The 18,731-nt window shown below is 43.1% G+C and overlaps 1 protein-coding gene across 1 annotated transcript in view; it reads right to left on the bottom strand.

Annotated features, from left to right (window-relative positions):
- PDE7B (phosphodiesterase 7B) overlaps positions 1-11,324 on the bottom strand; it is a 478,356-nt gene extending 467,032 nt beyond the window's left edge. Inside the window, exon 1 of the mRNA XM_073627328.1 lies at positions 10,949-11,324. Coding sequence (XP_073483429.1) covers positions 10,949-10,969 — 21 coding nt within the window. The 5' untranslated portion in view covers positions 10,970-11,324. The remainder of the gene's footprint in view (positions 1-10,948) is intronic.
- Positions 11,325-18,731: the final 7,407 nt, after the last annotated feature.

The following is an 18,731-nucleotide window of genomic DNA, read 5'->3' as shown; positions in this document are numbered from 1 at the left end:
CTGCCATCTGTCCCCACTGCCATCTGTCACTGCCATCTGTCACTGCCATCTGTCCCCACTGCCATCTGTCAGTGCCATCTGTCCCCACTGCCATCTGTCCCCACTGCAATCTGTCCCCACTGCCATCTGTCACTGCCATCTGTCCCCACTGCCATCTGTCCCCAGTGCCACCTGTCAGTGCCATCTGTCCCCAGTGCCACGTATTAGTGTCATCAGTGTCACGTGTCATCAGTGTCACATATCAGTGCCATCTGTCATCAGTGTCATGTGTCATCAGTGCCACGTATTAGTGTCATCTGTCATCAGTGCCACATATTAGTGCCAACTGTCATCAGTGCCACGTATTAGTGCCATCTGTCATCAGTGCCACGTGTCATCAGTGCCACGTATTAGTGCCATCTATCATCAGTGCCACGTGTCATCAGTACCACATATTAGTGCCATCTGTCATCAGTGTCACGTGTCATCAGTGCCACGTATTAGTGCCATCTGTCATCAGTGCCACATCAGTGTCATCAGTGCCAGGTATCAGTGCCATCTGTCATCAGTGCCACGTCAGTGTCACGTGTCATTGTCCTGGTGCTCCAGGGCCTTCAAAAGTGTAATAGATAGTCAACAAGTTAGATGTGTAATTTATGCTCCCAGAACACCTGATGGTGCTCCCTGCATGTTGGGCCTCTCTGTGTGGCTAGGCTGTGAAAAAGTCCCACACATGTGGTATCATAATACTCAAGAGGAGTAGCAGAATGTATTTTGGGGTGTCATTTGTGGTATACACAAGCCATGTGAGAGAAATAACCTATTACAATGATAATTTTGTGGGTAAAAAAAAATATTCATTTTGCTAAGAATTGTTGGAAAAAATGACAACATCAAAAAGCTCACCATGCATCTTACTAAATACCTTGGAATGTCTACTTTCAAAAAAGGGGTCATTTGGGGGGTATTTGTACTTTCCTGACTTGTTCAGGTCGCAAGAAATGAGATGGCTGTCAGTGCATCAGGTGTGATCAATTTTTTATGATTTGCACCACAGCTTGTAGACTCTATAACTTTCACAAAGACCAAATAATATCTACTAATTTGGGTTATTTTTTACCAAAGATATGTAGCAGTATAAATTGTGGCCAAAATTTATGAATAAAAATTAATAATTTGCAACATTTTATCACAGAAACTAAGAAAAATGCGTTTTTTTTCAAAATTTTCGGTCTTTTTTCATTTATAGCACAAAAAATAAAAAACCCAGAGGTGATCAAATACCACCAAAAGAAAGCTCTATTTGTATGAAAAAAAGGACAAAAAATTCATTTGGGTACAGTATTACATGACTGAGTAATTGTCATTCAAAGTGTGAGAGCGCTGAAAGCTGAAAATTGGTCTGGGCAGGAGGGGGGTTTAGGTGCCCAGTTGTCAAGTGGTTAAAGGGTATACACAACATGTCTGAAGCTAGAGTGTCAGAGGGGCTGGAGAGTTCACAGGGTCATGGCGGCATAAGAGAACATGCATAATCTAGCAAACCCCGAGGGGGCAGTGCTACATTTGTATTCTTGGTCATATACAACCCCGTACCACACAAGACCAGGCATCATTTCGCTGGACTTGGGTCGTGTGGATGGTCTGTTTTTTACTCTGCTCCCATAAAGGGATCCCCTTTTGCCTCAGTATATTCCTTCGGCCGTACTGCTGCTGTGGAGTACAGGAGGGATTCCCCTCTTAAAGATACAGACCTATCCTCCTTTTTGCATATACCATTCTGATGATCCGTTGTTTATCCCAAGACAGCCTTTCCACCATTTCAATTATTTGGTGCTACTCTAATTGCAAGCTTTTATGTGAATCAACGAAACATTGTTAAACCTCTCTACCAACCAAACATATTTGAACCCCTTCTAATTCTCTACATCCCTGAAGAAGGACTATGTATGCAGACCGAAACGCGTAGGGTGTGAGGAGGTTTTGTTACATATATCTTTCTTTATGACATGTTATATGCACTGTATAGATTAATCAATGTCTCGTTACAAATGTTTTTATTGCATTTCTACAAATAAAATGTATGTATTGTTTTATATATTTTTGTATACCTTGCTATATATTCTTTATTATACAACATCAATTGAGTGCCTTTAAAGTCCATTTAGGGGAATTTCCCATATTTCTGTACCACACAAGACCAGGGCAACCCTTTCATTCGCCCCCCCCCTCAAAAAAAAAAAGTGAAATTTGTTAATAAGGAGCAGGGGGTGAGGCCTTAAAGCAGAACTTCCCCTTTTGGATTAGGCTCTGCTTTAATGTGCTTGCTTGAGCTTAAATCGTATATGTCAGGGTAAAAAAAAAAAAAAAAAAATACATATGCAGTATATCTCTGCAATACATGCACATTTCCACATGCTTTATCCTAAAAGTGTATGTTACCCTAAAAAAAAATTTTTTTAAAATGTGTCTGTTTTTTCAACTAGGTATATTTAATTCAAAGCTGTCCTAGTTGTATTTCCTTTTTTTACTTAGAAATATCTGGTGACCCAGTCAGTCCCTTTCCTTGTTATTGTAAACTGTCCATGCCAAGTACAGAAGAAGATCCATGCTGGTGTGGTCAGTTGGCCTACCAGTGCTTCCCCCTTTGGAGTTACAAGGCAACATGCCACTGCACGATGTACCAGTATGTCCCAAGTGAATTTACCATGGTGCCTAATTTCTTGACTAGCTACTACAATTTTGGAGGCCCTGGAGCACCAGGACAGTGGAAACATCCACAAAATGACCACATTTCGAAAGCAAACACCCCAAGATAGGCATGGTGAGTCTTTTGAAGACTTCATTTTTTTGCCACAAGTTTTTGGAAAATGCAAAATGAAAATGTATTTCTTTACACAAAGTTTTCAATTAATAAGATATTTCTAACACACAACATAGGCATACTTAGAATTAGACCCCAAAACACATTCTGCTACTGGAGCTACCACATGTATGAGACTTTACAGCCTAACCACATAGAGAGTCTCAAAATCCAAGGCGTAACTTCAGGCTTTCTAGGGACATAAATTACACATCTAATTTCCTGACTACATTTCACATTTTTAGAGGCCCTGGAGCACTGGGATAGTAGAAGCAGCCACAATATCACCACATTTTGGAGAGTAAACACCCCAAGGTGGTTTTTAAGAGGCATGGTGAGTCTTTTGAAGACCTTAATTTTTTTTTGCCACAAGTTTTTTGGAAAAAGTGGGAAAATGTTTTTTTTGTTTTTTTTACAGAACATTGTCAAATTAACACAATATTTTTTAGACACAGCATGAGCATACTTAGTATTACTTACTATGGAGATACTATATTTGTGATTTGGACTAATTACGTATCAGACATTGCATCTTGTGTATCACACAAATCAATCAACCAGTTTTTTACATTGACTGACTACGTTTCTGCTGCCGCACATACCTCATATAAAGTCCCACTTTAGTTCTCTTTTGTTTCTACTGAATCACGGATGGAGACATATTCACATACGTTTCATATAAAGTCCCACTAAGTACGCCCCCCCCCCCTTTTTTGTCTCAGTGTACTGTAATGATTTCCTCTGTATGAGTGGTCAGGGAATATAGATTAGTGTAGCATCATCTGTAGCAGTTCCTTTAAGCAAAGGAAGCCTAGGCTGTATGCGGCGGCCCCCAGTGATGCCATGCTCACTGGCCAGGAAGTATGGGAGGCTGAGAAAAAGAAAAACAAAAGAGTTTTTGGTTCCAGGAGTGCAGTTGTCTGCAGGGGATGGCTGGGACTGGTGTCTCACAAAAACTTAGTCAGTGGGACGTGCAGATAAGTCAGTTCAGGCAGAAGGCAGAGACATGGTCAGCAAACAGTCAACTGACTGGTCCAGACAGCAGGCAGAAATGTGGTCAATAAACAGGCCAGAGTCAGTGCAGGCAGAGGCAACAATGAACCAGTGTGGCAGTGAACAGGAACACTGTTGTTGGCTGCACTGGTCTGGTAAAACTGAGATAGGTGTGAAGGCAATCAAGAACACTGTTGCTGGCTGCACTGGTCACCAGTGACACTGGAACTGGTATAGTGGTGATCAGGAACCCTTTTGCTGGCTTACACTGGTCTGGTGCCACTGTGACTTGTGTGGGAGTGATCAAGAACACTGTTGCTGGCTTACACTGGTCTGGCGACACTGACGACTATTGTGGCATCAATCAGGTATACTGTTGCTGGCTTACACTGCTCTGGTGACACTGAGAATGGGGTGGCTGTGAATAAGGACACTTTTGCTGGCTTACACCAGGTCTGGGTACAAAGAGACTTGTGTGGCGGTGATAAGGAACCACTGTTGCTGCCATACATTGGTCTGGTGACACTGGGACTGGTGTGACGGTGATCAGGAAAACTTGGCGACTGGTGCATTGGTGATTGGGGACACTATGAGCACTGGGAGAAGAGGCCGGAGAGCGGGAGAAGAACCGGACATTGGGAGAAGAGGCCGGAGAGAGCAGCAAAGTCAGAAGAAGACCCCCCGGAGCTGTCTAATAAATTACTTTAAAAACCTGTCTAGTGTGTTTTTTTATTGACACTTTTTCCCTAGGGTGGGGGGCTGGGATCTGGTGGCCCCCTTGTTAAAGGGGGCTCCCGGATTCCGATAAGCCCCCCGCCTGCAGACCCCGACAAACCGCCAGGATTGTCGGAAGGGGCCCTTGTCCTCATCAACATGGGGACAAGGTGCTTTGGGGTGGGGGGGCCGCAGGGTGCCCTCTCCCCAAAGCACCCACCCCCCCATGTTGAGGGCATGCGGCCTGGTACAGTTCAGGAGGGGGGGTGCTCGCTCGTCCCCACCCCCTTTCCTGACCGGCTGGGCTGTGTGCTCGGATAGGGGTCTGGTATGGATTTTGGGGGGACCCCACGCCTTTTTTTGGCGTAGGGGGTTCCCCTTAAAATCCATACCAGACCTAAGGGCCTGGTATGCCCTGCGACAAGGCTTGCAAGGTGTCAATCTCGCCAATAAAAGCGTCGAGATTGACTTCCTTTTCTAGTCCCGTCGTACCCGAGTCACGTTCAAAATGAACGTACTTGTTCGTGTGTGGGCAAGTCCGTTCATTCGGAAAGTCTGTCGTAACTCCGTCGGGAAGACCGGAGGACATAGTCTGCCGGAAAGTCCGGTCGTGTGTAGGCAAGTCTGTCCGTAGTCCGGTCATGTGTAGGCAAGTTCGTTCGTAAAAAATCAGAGGGAATTTGTCAAAAGTCCGTCAGAAAGTCCGTCGGACCAGTCCGGTCGAAAAGTTCGACCGTGTGTACGTTGTATAAGAAGGCAGCTTACTTGGATGTAAATGATTGGAAGATTTGGTTCAGCGTTAAGAAAATCCAGCACTGAAGCTCCTATTTTGGTTACTCTTTGTATCTTCAGTTTTCTCTTTTGAGGGGGCTGGGAAGCTGTGTTTGCCATGGTTAACCCTGTCTAAACTGTGCTGGCTGATCTCATTATCCGTTGTAAATTAGATTTGAACACTATCTGTCCTTAAGCCTGGTATACACTATGAGTTTTTTCCGTTCAAAAAAAAAACCTGTCAGCTTAGTACAGCAATCTCCCCCACTGAGCTGTTGTGTTCTGACAGGGGGACGGCCCCACCAGAACACTCCAATCAGCCATTGGCTAAGAGCGCTGATTGGGAACCAGTCGGCTGCCGGTTTTCCACCATGCTCGTCCGACAGAAGCCGGCCAAACGTCTGGCTTTTGTCAGTCCGGCTGCCTTACACAAGGGCCAAATGACGGCCAATTTCTATTGAACCGGCCAATGTCACCCAGCATTCGGCTTGTGTGTGTGGGGCTTAACAAAGAAATAAATATTTAAACTCTGGCCTTTTGCATTGTATGTTAATGAGAGGAAGCTCAGCTAGTCCTTGGACAGGCTCACTCTGAGATTGTTCAGAAATGCTCGCAGTCAATGATGATGAATCCTTCTCCTGAGAAACATCTTAAAGAATTGCTCTAAGACACTTTTCACACAGTGGCACTTTATTAGGTGTTTTTGTGCTAAAAATAGCGCCTGTAAAGCGCCTGAAAAGCGCATCTCAATTGACACCAGTGTGAAAGCCTGAGTGCTTTCACAATGGGGTGGTGCGCTTGCAGGACAGGAAAGAAAGCCCTGCAAGTAGCATCCTTCGGGCGGTGGGTAAGCGGTGTATACACAGCTCCTCCACCACCCCTGCCCATGAAATCAATGGGCACTGCTGCCGAAGTGCCTGCAAAGTGCTTCGACAGTGGCGCTTTGCGGGCGCTTTTAACCCTTTATTTGACCGCTAGCGGAGGTTAAAAGCACCCCACTAGCTTTAACAGCGGTAAAGGGCCGCTAAAATTAGTGGCGCTTTACCGCTAATGCCCCCCCGCCCCAGTGTGAAAGTAGCCTAAGTTCTGTAAAGTTACAATTATTGTGCAGATGTAGTTCTGATTGTTATTAGAAGCTCTGTAACATACTGTAACTTTGGATTTTGGATTAAGTAGTCTTTTAACAGACAAGCCTCATACAATTTTTCCTCTTTGCTGTAGTAAAAAGGACTCTATCATCATTTCATCTTTAATTTTCAGTGGTATATTATTATATTATGTTGTTACATTATTTTTACATGTTTTATAATGCAGGGTGCTCTCAGGAAGGGTCTGCTGTGCTCTAGTCCATTTCCTCTGGGTGAGCAGACATCCCTTGTGTGCTGGCATGTCCCCGCCTTCTGACTGCGGAACCAACTAATTAGAGGGCAGATAGTTTAGCAGTCTGAGTCAGAAAAGTGCATGAAAAACTATACCCAGGAGGAGAGGGAGAACAAGTGCACCGGAAAGATGAGTATTGTTGGTGCATACCTCCCAACTGTCCTTCATTTGGGTTGACTGACAGTCTTTTTGGAACCAAATTACTCTGTCCCTTTTTCTTCATCAGTTGTTCCCCCAATGGCATGATGCAAGACTTCTATAAAAATGTATTATTTAATTACAAAAAGTGTTTTACTGTACTAAACCTTTATCTTTATTATTCTATTTGTTGCTTTGAAAAACCAAAATAAGGAAAAGTACTGATAAAAAAACGGGTTAAAGTGGTTGTAAACCCTTACATATACCCAGTAAAGTGACTGACCTCAAACATGTTTAAAATCACTGGAATGCATTACAAAAACACTACAATTGCATTAAAAACGTGTCTAAACGCAGGCAGGGGCAGTGCCAGTGCAAGAGATCATTTTTCCTTTCCCTGGAGTTCAGCTTTAAATAAACCTCCGTATGTATAGGAAAATTGAAGCACTGTATCTCAATGCACATTTTTCTGATTTCACAGCTACACAACGTTGTTCTTCCTAAAGTATCTGAATAAATGTGCAGAAACTGTACAATGATCACAGACTGCCTGTACACTCAATGAATGGTTTACAGATTTCAGAGTGAGCATGGTAATGCATAAAAACCTATATATTGCTATGAGCCAGTCATTTATATAAACGGCTTCAGGAAACGTAGTGGTGCTGTGGTTACAACTGGAGTAGCCTTTGATGGTGGTGGAGTGCCACAGTCACATCATCATTAACAAAGCACACAGCAGAGAAAAAAAACATTTTGCTTTACTTCAATACTGTAAAGAAAAAAAAAACACATATGGACTAAATTTAATCCAATAACACAATTTTACTATTAATAGTTGGATTTACAAATTTCACTGTTCCAGGGTATAGCCAGTGTCCAATATGTCAAATCCACCATCTCTCATTATTATTCAAAACTTTACAAATTAGGAGTGTCTGACAACCCCAAACACCGGATATTCACACAATGAGGGTGTCATACTAGAATGCGGCGCCTTTGCACGAGATTAATAAAAACGCCAGGCTAAGGTCATCTGGAGTCTGATATTAAAGAGTTTATTATGTGCTCAGTGAGAGAGCCCACAATTTAAAGCCAAGGAAATGTCCCAGTCGCGTACTGTATAAGCAACACACAAAGTCCCTGTTTTCCAAGCAGGCACTGCAGAATAGCAATTGTCCATTCACAGCACATACCACATCCTCTGCATTTTTCCCTGATAATATATGTAGTCCTGAACTCCAGGGCTGCTTGGGAGACTGCAGTACATTTCAAAGCAACACCTTCCGTCCAAGCCAACCATTGGGCAAACTTTTAGGCTGCCAAGCTATCCAGCATACATAGATTTATACATTCTGAGGGTATAAGCGCCGTCATCCTATTTTTTTTTTTTTCAAATATAAAATAATTACTATTATTTCAAAATATAAGCATATCATTAATTTACCTGTTTCTTTTGTTAAATATCATTATAAAAATATATAATTTACCTAAAATTTAAGGCTGTGTTATTATATAGATATACTTTTTCACTTCTACAAAGCCATAGTAAGTAATTATCTTATTATGTAGCTGAACAGCAGGCCTCTTCCAAATAGAACTGTAAAGGTTGTTTACCTAGGTATGCTCCTGGAAATGTTCTGCTTCTATGATCATCAAGAGATGGCTTTTTATTAAATGTATATCTTAAAAGACAGAGAGAACCGATGCAGTAAGTGATGTCATGATTCATAGAATATTTACAGTACGGGGAAAGACAAAACATTAAGGCCAGCTGCTGTTTCAACGTGCAAACAAGCTCTAAAATGAATTATCTAGCAATGCCAATTACTCTATCTATCTATCTATCTATCTATCTATCTATCTATCTATCTATCTATCTATCTACAGTATCTATCTAGCTATCAATTTACTAGCTGTCTAACTATCCACTCCATCCATAGCCAGCTGCTGTTTCACCGTGCAAACAAGTTATACAATGAATTATCTAGCAATGCTAATTACTCTATCTATCTATCTATCTATCTATCTATCTATCTATCTATCTATCTATCTATCTATCTAGCCAAACATCCATTATATATCCAGCCATCCATCTATGTATCTATCTATGTATCTATCTATCTAATGGGGCTATTCATCCACTGTCTGTCTATCAACCTATCCATAGCCAGCTGCTGTTTCAACATGCAAACAAGTTTTAAAATTAATTATTTAGCAACGCCAATTACTCTATCTATCTATCTATCTATCTATCTATCTATCTATCTATTTATCTATCTACTATCTATCTACTATCTGTCTATCCATCCATCCATCCATCCATCCATAGCCACCTGCTGTTTCAACATGCAAACAAATTACAAAGTGAATTTATTAAGTAATACAAATTGATCTATCTATCTATCTATCTATCTATCTATCTATCTATCTATCTATCTATCTATCTATCTATCTATCTATCTAACCATCTCTATCTATCTATCTATCTATCTATCTATCTATCTATCTATCTATCTATCTATCTATCTATCTATCTATCTATCTAACCATCTCTATCTATCTATCTATCTATCTATCTATCTATCTATCTATCTATCTATCTATCTATCTATCTATCTATCTATCTAACCATCTCTATCTATCTATCTATCTATCTATCTATCTATCTATCTATCTATCTATCTATCTATCTATCTATCTATCTATCTATCTATCTATCTATCTATCTATCTATCTATCTATCCATCCATTGCTGCTGTTTTAATATGCAAACAGGTTATAAAAGGAATTATCTAGCAATGTTAATCTATCTATCTATCTATCTATCTATCTATCTATCTATCTATCTATCTATCTATCTATCTATCTATTTAAAACAGATCTATGTATCTATCTATCTATCTATCTATCTATCTATCTATCTATCTATCTATCTATCTATCTATCTATCTATCTATCTATCCATCTATCTATCCATCTATCCATCTATCTATCCATCTATCTATCTATCGATCTATCGATCTATCTATCGATCTATCTATCTATCGATCTACCTGTTGTACTCATTCATGCTATGCAGGGTCTTGTACACTCACACACTGCACCAATCTCCCAACAAGCTCTGCATCGCTTGAAGAGGAATGCTGCATTTCTGCTAAGGCCACAAAGGCTTCATTATTAGATTTACAAATGGATATGACCAGCAGTAGGTTCTCTTGCAGGCTGGTAAAACAGTGTTTAGAGGAAATAAATCCCAAAAGAATATTTTGCTTTAATTCAGACAGAGTAGATTGAACTTCAGAATCTAAACAAATTATCCTAAAATTTTATATCAAGGTGAAATGGTGTGCTTTAAGAAAAAACAAACTTTTTTTGTTTATTTTTTTTTTTCAATTTCAAAAAGTTGAATTGGCTGAATGAAAAAATGCGGCTGTGAATGAAGTGTGTGTTGCTTATATTTTAGTGCCCAGGAATAAGACTTTTCTAGTGATAATTCTGCCTGCAGTAAATATTAATTATGATTTTAGAAGGACACATTGGGATGTACAGATAATTCATCCACACTTTGCCAGTGCTAATAACTTGGGCAGTGCATGCTTGTTGTCATAGGCAGACGTGACCACTTAAAGGATTATAAAAATAGAGACGTTATCGGTATAAAATACGCTGGCCAATAAAGTCATTGTTTGTTTTTTTTTTGTACAGGAGAGCACAAGACAAACCACTCTTCTATTATATGTGCCTGTAGCTCATTACTTGGCAGGTACACAGTGTGCATCAGAAGTGAGGTCTAGTAAAAATAAGATATATAGCATAACAGCCAATGTATGCGCTAGTAAATTTGGAGCGTATTCTATTTACCATCTGGGGAGTTTGACGAACCTTTGAGAAACATCACCAATAAACAAATCAAAGCTGTCAGGGAGGCCAGTGCAAGACAGATGAAGACAGCAAATACTAGAAACATGTTACCATGGAAACATAATTGTATCACCAAAACAAAAACAGAGTGGTAAAAAAGGCAAATAAATGTTTTTTTTTTTTTTTTTAAATGACATATTGTTTTCCTAGCTTGCATAACAAATAAAAATGAAGAAAAGTGCTACCTACCTCAACCATTAAACAAGACATTTAACCATAGCTGCAGCTCAGTGACCTCCGAATGCCTTGAAACCTCTGGTCGATGCTGCTTGTACATGTAGACTCGTGCTGCGGAGTCCAGCAACAGCATCCAGGAGAAGAGAGAAGGGCAAAAAAGAAAAAGGAGGGGGAATCACAACCCAAGTCATTCACCTTTTTTTTTTTATCCCAGAGAGCTTGTGTGTTTTGGAGGAATTCTAGTATAGTTTTGGATCTGCTGCAGTATGATAGAGTGTAAGACTGTGTTGCAAACAGCAGCAGCTTATTCCTGAAGGCAGTGGAGCTGGGAGGTGCTGGAGTCAGTTGCCACTGGCAGGCAGCAAGCAAACCAATAGGCTTCTGTACTGTCAGCTCACAGGAGTGAGCAGCTCTATCTGTGCATGTTTCCTCATTTCCAAAGTGACGTCAAACGCTTAGACTTTTCCCCTTCTGCCTTTGCTGCATGCACAATTCATTTCAGAGAACAGCTATGAGAGGAATGTGCCACTGGACTTACACTCTCCACAAAAGATACATGGACCAAAGGCATGGCTCTCAACTGTCCTTCTTCTCTTTCCCCTTTTTGTACATCGGTCACATAGCTATGTGGAAATCTACTGTACATCTCTGGGAGGAGGAAAAATGTTCCCTTGTAGCGAAAGGGTTATACTGACACTAAACAATATCCTTATTCCCCAAAAATAGTCCATACACATTCAAGCGGATCTTCACTGCATCTGAGCACCACAAGTTCAAAACACTGTTTTTTCTTTTTGTAATTCTTTTATTTTCCAAAAGTTGCAATTCACAAACAGAAAAATGAAGAAACGCAGCATAATCAGATAACAATCGGAAACTCTCAATCAAAGTGATTGTAAAGGATCGTATTTTAATTTTTTTAAAATAACAAACATATCATACTTACCTCTACTGTGCAGCTCGTTTTGCACACAGTGGCCCGGTCTTGGTCTTCTAGGGTCCTTCGGCGTCTCTCGCGGCTCCTCATCGCATCAGATAACCCCCTAGGAGGAGCGCTCTCCCAAGGGGGTTACCCTGCGGGCGCGCTCCCGAGTCCAGCATTTGCATCCACAGACACGGACTCGGTCCCACCCTCCGGCAACTGTGTCATAGGATTTGATTGACAGCAGCGGGAGCCAATGACTGCGATGCTATCAATCTATCCAATCAAGAGCTGGGACCCCGTGGAAAGAGGGACAGCGTGTCCCTGCCGAGGAGATTAAGGGGCTCAGGTAAGTAAAACAGAGGGGGCGGTCACTGCCAGGTGTTTTTTCACCTTAATGCATAGGATGCATTAAAGTGACACTAAAGGTTCGTTTTCTTTTTTTTAAATAACAAACATGTCATACCTCCACTGTGCAGCTCTTTTTGCCCCGAACCTGGTCTTCTGGGGTCCCCCTGGCGGCTCTCCTCCCCACATCAGATAACCCCCTCGGAGAAATACTCTCCTGGGGGGGTTTCGTTGCGGGCGCGCTCCCGAGTCCATCATTCGGTGTCCATAGAGGCCGAATGCAGGACTCGGCCCGCCCCCAGGCGCTCGCATCATTGGATTTGATTGACAGCAGCGGGAGCCAATGGCTGCGCTGCTATCAATCTATCCAATCAAGAGCCGAGAATCCCAGGCAGAGAGAGAACGCGTCCCCATGGGACAAGTTTGAGGGTTCAGGTAAGTAAAACGGGGGGGGGGGGGGGGGGGGGCTGGGAGGCCGGTCATTGACAGGTGTTTTTTCACCTTAATGCATACGATGCATTAAGGTGAAAAAACATGAACCTTTACAACCCCTTTAAGGTGAAAAAACATGAGGGTTTACAACCCCTTTAAGTACGCATGCCGACAGGCCTAACAGAACATAATATGAATGCTCAAGTAAAACATGTCAAAAATGAAAATGGCCACAGTGTACGAAGCCTGTATGGCAGATTAGCGATAAGAGAGACCAATAACATAGACTTGTGTGCATAAAGCTGTGCAACTATATTTTAACAAAGTGACACATTGTACCGGGAAGTGTGCCTCCCGCTGGCCATCTGGACCCAGAATGGGGACAATGAGACTGAGCTAATGTATAACAGGATATTCACATATCTGGAAGAAAGCAGCACCCAGAACTGAGCCAAGTAAACGGGAAGGGGAGTAGAAGAGAGAGGTAGGGGGAAAGAAAGGGATAGAAGGCGGTCAGGAAAGGTACAGGTAGGGGATCAGACGTCCCACGTACAGAAGGAAAAGAGCAGATGTTAAAAAAAGAAACATAGAACCTCTCACCCAGGGGATAGGACTATGTCCAGGGGATCAGCCAGGTTGCGAGACCTCCTGAAGATAGGCATCAGTGAACACAAAGTGTTGCCAAGGTCTCCAAGTGTCATGGAAGGTCTCCTCCAAAACATTTTTTTAAAATTCAAAGAAAACTCCCTCATCCATCAATGTCTCTATTGTTTAGTTTGTTGAAAAATCAAATTTCTAGCCGTGGTCATCTTGGATAAGGACAAATGATTCATGTAGCATTTACTTCCTGGAATCCATCTTCCCTTAGATCAAGCATGCTTGCAGGAGAGTGTGCTTAACTGAGAAAACCCCTCCTCGTCTTCTCCCTTCCTGAAGACTCCTGAGACGTATGACACAATTTGCCTAGGCAAGAAAACAGAAAGTAACTGAAGAAATATAAAAAAAAAAAAGAGAGAGAACAAGTAAATATGATATAATTTACTATCTATTTACTAATGCTAGCAGCATGAGGATTAAAAATAATCAATGTTGTTTTCTTGTGAAAAAAAATAATCAATGTTAATTGGGAGAGTGAAGTTCCACTTTAACGGCCTTGAAATTTACTTTTCATGAAATAATTTCTTAGGGCCCCATTCAAACCAGAATGCTGTTAGGCAAACCTGTGTTCCATGCCTGTTTCCTGCACCGTGTTCAAAACGCATTGCAGCAGGTGTCAATTTTACCTTAAAGTGATTGTAAAGTCTCGTTATTTTTTAAAATAAAATTAACAAACATGTTATACTTACCGCCTCTGTTGCAGTGGATTTGCACAGAGCAGCCCAGATCCTCTTCTCGGGTTCCTCTTTGGTGCTCCTGGCCCCTCCCTCCTGTTGAGTGCCCCCACAGCAAGCAGCTTGCTATGGGGGCACCCCGAGCCAAGCTGCAGCTCCCTGTGTCCATTCAGACACAGAGCTGCAGTTTGGCCCCACCCCTCTCTTTCCCGATTGGCTAACTGACTTTGATTGACAGCAATGGGAGCCAATAGCGCTGCTGCTGTGTCTCAGCCAATCAGGAGGGAGAGTCCCGGAGGGCCGAGACACTCGTGGACATCGCTGGACAGAGATGGAGCTCAGGTAAGTACCAGAGGAGCTGATTGGGGCTGCTGCACACAGAAGGCCTTTATCTTAATGCATAAAATACACCATGGATCATCAATTACATCCAATATAACCTTAACGACGCCCCAAACGCAGGTCGCAAACGCACTACATTTGTCTGCACCTGATCGCATGGTATAGTAGTATCATGAGATCTGGGTACTGTGCGCTTTTTTAAAGTTGTGCATGCACTACTTTTGGTGCAGTCTGGCGCAATTTCAGCCCATTCAAATTAATGAGCTGAAATTGCACCGCACCCGGATTGCATGTGAATTGCATATGAACGCACAGCGTATTCCTGTACGATTCATGGTGTGAACCGGTGTGTTAGTTGTAGTCATGTACACTACTCTATGCACCCTCCAAATTCCATAGTCCCTAGATCATCTCAGAAGCGAGCAAGAGAGGGTGGGACCATGGAGAACAAACATAAACACCGCAGCAAAAAAAGGAATTTGGAGATTTGGAGGAGGCTGAGAAAGTGCGTCATTAATTAACCACTAGGCATCCGCGCTATAGCCGAAAGACGGCTACAGCGCAGACTCCAATTGCCGGGAGGCCGTCCGTGGACGTCCTCCTGTTTACTTCCGCGATGCGCGCTCCCGCGAGCGCGCATCGGGGAAATTCCGTGCTGGCCGTGTCCCTTGGACACAGCCAGTCACAGATCGCCGTAAATGGCCAATCACAGCGGCCGTTTACAGTGCGATCGGAGCTTCCAATAAGAGATGATCTCAAATGTAAACATATGAGATCATCTCTCATTGCCGGCTTTCTCTCCTCACACAGAGACCGTGTGTGAGGAGGGAGAGCGACCTGTGATAAATCGTGAGTGCCAAAGTTTAGTTGAAACACAAATCAGAGCCCAACAGTGCCCATACAGTGCTCATACAGTGCCACATCAGTGCCACAGTGCTCATTACTGTTGCTGTCACAGTGCCATCTGTTATCAGTGCCATCTGTCAGTGCCATCTGTCATCAGTGCCATCTGTCAGTGCCATCTGTCGTCAGTGCCATCTGTCAGTGTCACCTGCCACATCAGTGCCACCTGTCAGTGTCACCTGCCACATCAGTGCCACCTGTCAGTGTCACCTGCCACATCAGTGCCACGTATCAGTGCCACGTATCAGTGCCATCTGTCAGTGCCATCTGTCGTCAGTGCCATCTGTCATCAGTGTCACCAGTGTCACCTACCACATCAGTGTCACGTGTCATCAGTGCCACGTATCAGTGCCATCTATCACAAGTGCAATCTGCCAGTGTCACGTGTCATCAGTGCCACATATCAGTGCCATTTTTCATCACTATGTCACAAAGATTATTTTCAGCCGAGGAGGCATACAATATTCTTGCGGCCGACGACAGCAACGGGGAGCTCTCCGCTTCGGATTCCTATTCAGATTCTAAGTCTGACATGGACTACGAGCCTGTCCTAAGCAGTGGTACACTGACAGCCATCCACCAGCACAGCAATGCCATCCACCATCACCACAATGCCATCCACCATCACCGCAATGCTATCCACCAGCACCGCAGTGCCATCCACCAGTACTGCAGTACCTCGGCAAAGGCCACGTACCAGTGGGGTGTCACCTCAGTCCCAAAGGGTTAGGTCCCATGCCAGCCTTCCCTACTCCCTTGAGAACCCCTTATGGCTTCCTCCTAATTCAGGAGAAGCTATCATTCCCCCTTTCACCGCCCAGCCAGGAGTCCAGGTGGACACAGAAAATTTTTCACCAATAGATTTTTTCAATCTTATTTTTACTGAGGACATGCTTGCATCGATTGTGGCCCAGTGCAATCTATATGCCCAACAATTCATAGCAAGTAACCCAACGTCCTATTATGCTAGTCCCTAAGAATGGAGAGCCCTAACAGTGGAGGAGTTTAACATTTTTTTGGGCCTCACATTCTGTATGGGACTAACCAAAAAAAATGTATTACGTTCCTATTGGTCTACCCTCCCCATCCACCACATGCCCATCTTTTCCTCTGTAATGCCCAGGACCAGATATCTCATGATTATGAGATTCCTACACTACAATGACAATACCCAGTGCCCTCCCCGAAATGACCCAAATTTTGACAAGCTTTATAAAATTCACCCACTACTAAAATATTTTTCTGATATCTTCCCCCAGTTATTTACCCCAGACCAACACATATGTGTGGATGAGTCCCTTGGCAAATTTAGTGGCAGATTGGGCATAAAACAATTTATTCCCACCAAAAGTGCCTGCTATGGGGTGAAAATGTATAAATTGTATGACCGAGCTACAGGGTATACCTATGCCTTCATGGTATACGAAGGGAAGGACACCCAGCTACATCCCCCTAATTGCCCAGAATACATTGGATCGAATTGGAAAGTCGTTTGGGAACTCATAAACCCACTCCTGGAGAAAGGCTACCATCTGTATGTGGACAATTTTTACACTAGTCTGCCCCTGTTCCGCAATCTTCACAGACAGAAGACTCCAGCATGTGGCACTGTAAGGAAGAACCGGAAGGGCTTTCCTCAAAGACTCGTCAACAAAAAGCTAAGAAGAGGGGAGATGGCGAGCTTAAGGAATGAGGAAATTCTGGCTGTGAAGTGGAGGGACAGAAGGGACGTCTACGTGCTTTCATCTTCCACAATAATACCGTTGTGGAGATAACCAGGAGGAATGGGCTAATTCAAAAGCCAACATGTATCCACGAATACAACAAGTTTATGGGGGGTGTTGACTTCAACGACCAGATGCTCGAACCCTACCTTGCCACGAGACGAACATACCAGTGGTATAAAAAAGTTTCAATTTATTTGTTCAATTTGGGCATATATAACAGCTACGTTATTCATTACAAATCCACTGCAAGCCCCAAATCCTTCCTTGGCTACCAGGAGGAAATCACCACTGCCCTTGTATTCCCGAATGGCCCACCAGTAACCATTCGATCCGATGTAATTAGCAGACTCTCCGAACGCCATTTTCCCGAAAAAATCCCCCCCCAGACCAACAGGCCAAAAATGGCAGAAAAAATGCCGGGTGTGCACCAAAGGAGGAGTGAGAAAAACAGGCCTCTGCATAGTTGACTGTTTCCGCCGTTACCATACTTCACTAAATTATTAGTGAAGTATGGTAAACATAACCCTCACTTCCTGCCATTTACCTTCACACCCCTTATGCCTCTACTTGCTCTGTAACTGACCCTGGCTTGTTATTCGACCACGCTTCTGCCTACTGATTCTGTTTATATCTCTGCCTGATCTGGAACTGACCCTGGCTTTTTATTCGACCATGTTTCTGCCTACCGATTCTGTTCATACCTCTGCCTGATCTGGAACTGACCCTGGCTTGTTATTCGACTACGCTTCTTCCTACCGATTCTGTACATACCTCTGCCTGATCTGGAACCGAACCTGGACTGTTTGACCATCCTTTTTGCCTGCCTCTTGGACTGATCTTGCACCCTGCCACTGGACTAGTGGGATTCATAACACAGGGGTCTCACATATGTGAGGGGCTCCAGAATTGTTTTTCTGGATGAAGAACACATTTTTTTTGTTTTCTCATTCCTAGATTAGGGTCTGGAGACTCGGAGGCTTCAAAGAGATTTGGGTGGGAGAAGCCTCTACCCCTGTCCCCATTCTGTCCTGAACGAGGCCCTACTTCTGCCTGCTGCCTGTAGGACCTATGCCATCATGCCTCTGCCTGTCGCATGAACTGACCACACCACATGGATGGACCATGTTTCTGCCTACTACCAGGATCAATATTTTGGCACTGCTGACAATCTCTGCCTGCACTGACCCTGAATTGTATATGGACAGTATCCCTGTCTGCTGCCTGTACTGACTATGGACAGTGTTCCTGCCTGTTGCCTGGACAATTGCGTTCGCTTTTGCTGACCAAGTCCCTGCCTGCTGCCTTGACCAGTGCTATCCTCCTGTGGACAACTGTGCTACTAAAACCACAGGTAATCTTTTTTTTTTACCCTTTGCTCAGCAGAATGTATTTTGGAGTGTAATTCTTGGTATGTGCATGCTATGTGTCCCTAGAACACCTGACGGTGGCCAGGCTGTGTAAAAGTCTCCTAGAATGCCTGAAGGTGCTATTTCAATGTTGTGCCTCTGTATGTGGCCAGGCTGTGTAAAAGTCTCACACATGTGGTATCGCCATACTCAGGAGGAGTAGCAGAATGTATTTTGGGGTGTCATTTTTGCTATGTACATGCTACGTGTTGGAAATATCTTATAAATGGACAACTTTGTGTAAAAAAAAATGCGTTTTCATTTTTTTTCCACATTTTCCAAAAACTTCTGGAAAAAAATGAACCATTCAAAAGACTCATTATGCCTCATAGATTATACGTTGGGGTGTTAGCTTTCCAAAATGGGGTCATTTTGTGGGCGTTT

Source organism: Aquarana catesbeiana, linkage group LG04 (assembly GCF_042186555.1).
Source record: "Aquarana catesbeiana isolate 2022-GZ linkage group LG04, ASM4218655v1, whole genome shotgun sequence".
Lineage (NCBI taxonomy): Eukaryota > Metazoa > Chordata > Amphibia > Anura > Ranidae > Aquarana > Aquarana catesbeiana.
The sequence above is the reverse complement of the archived record's forward strand: the minus strand, read 5'-3'. Positions and strand labels throughout refer to the sequence as shown.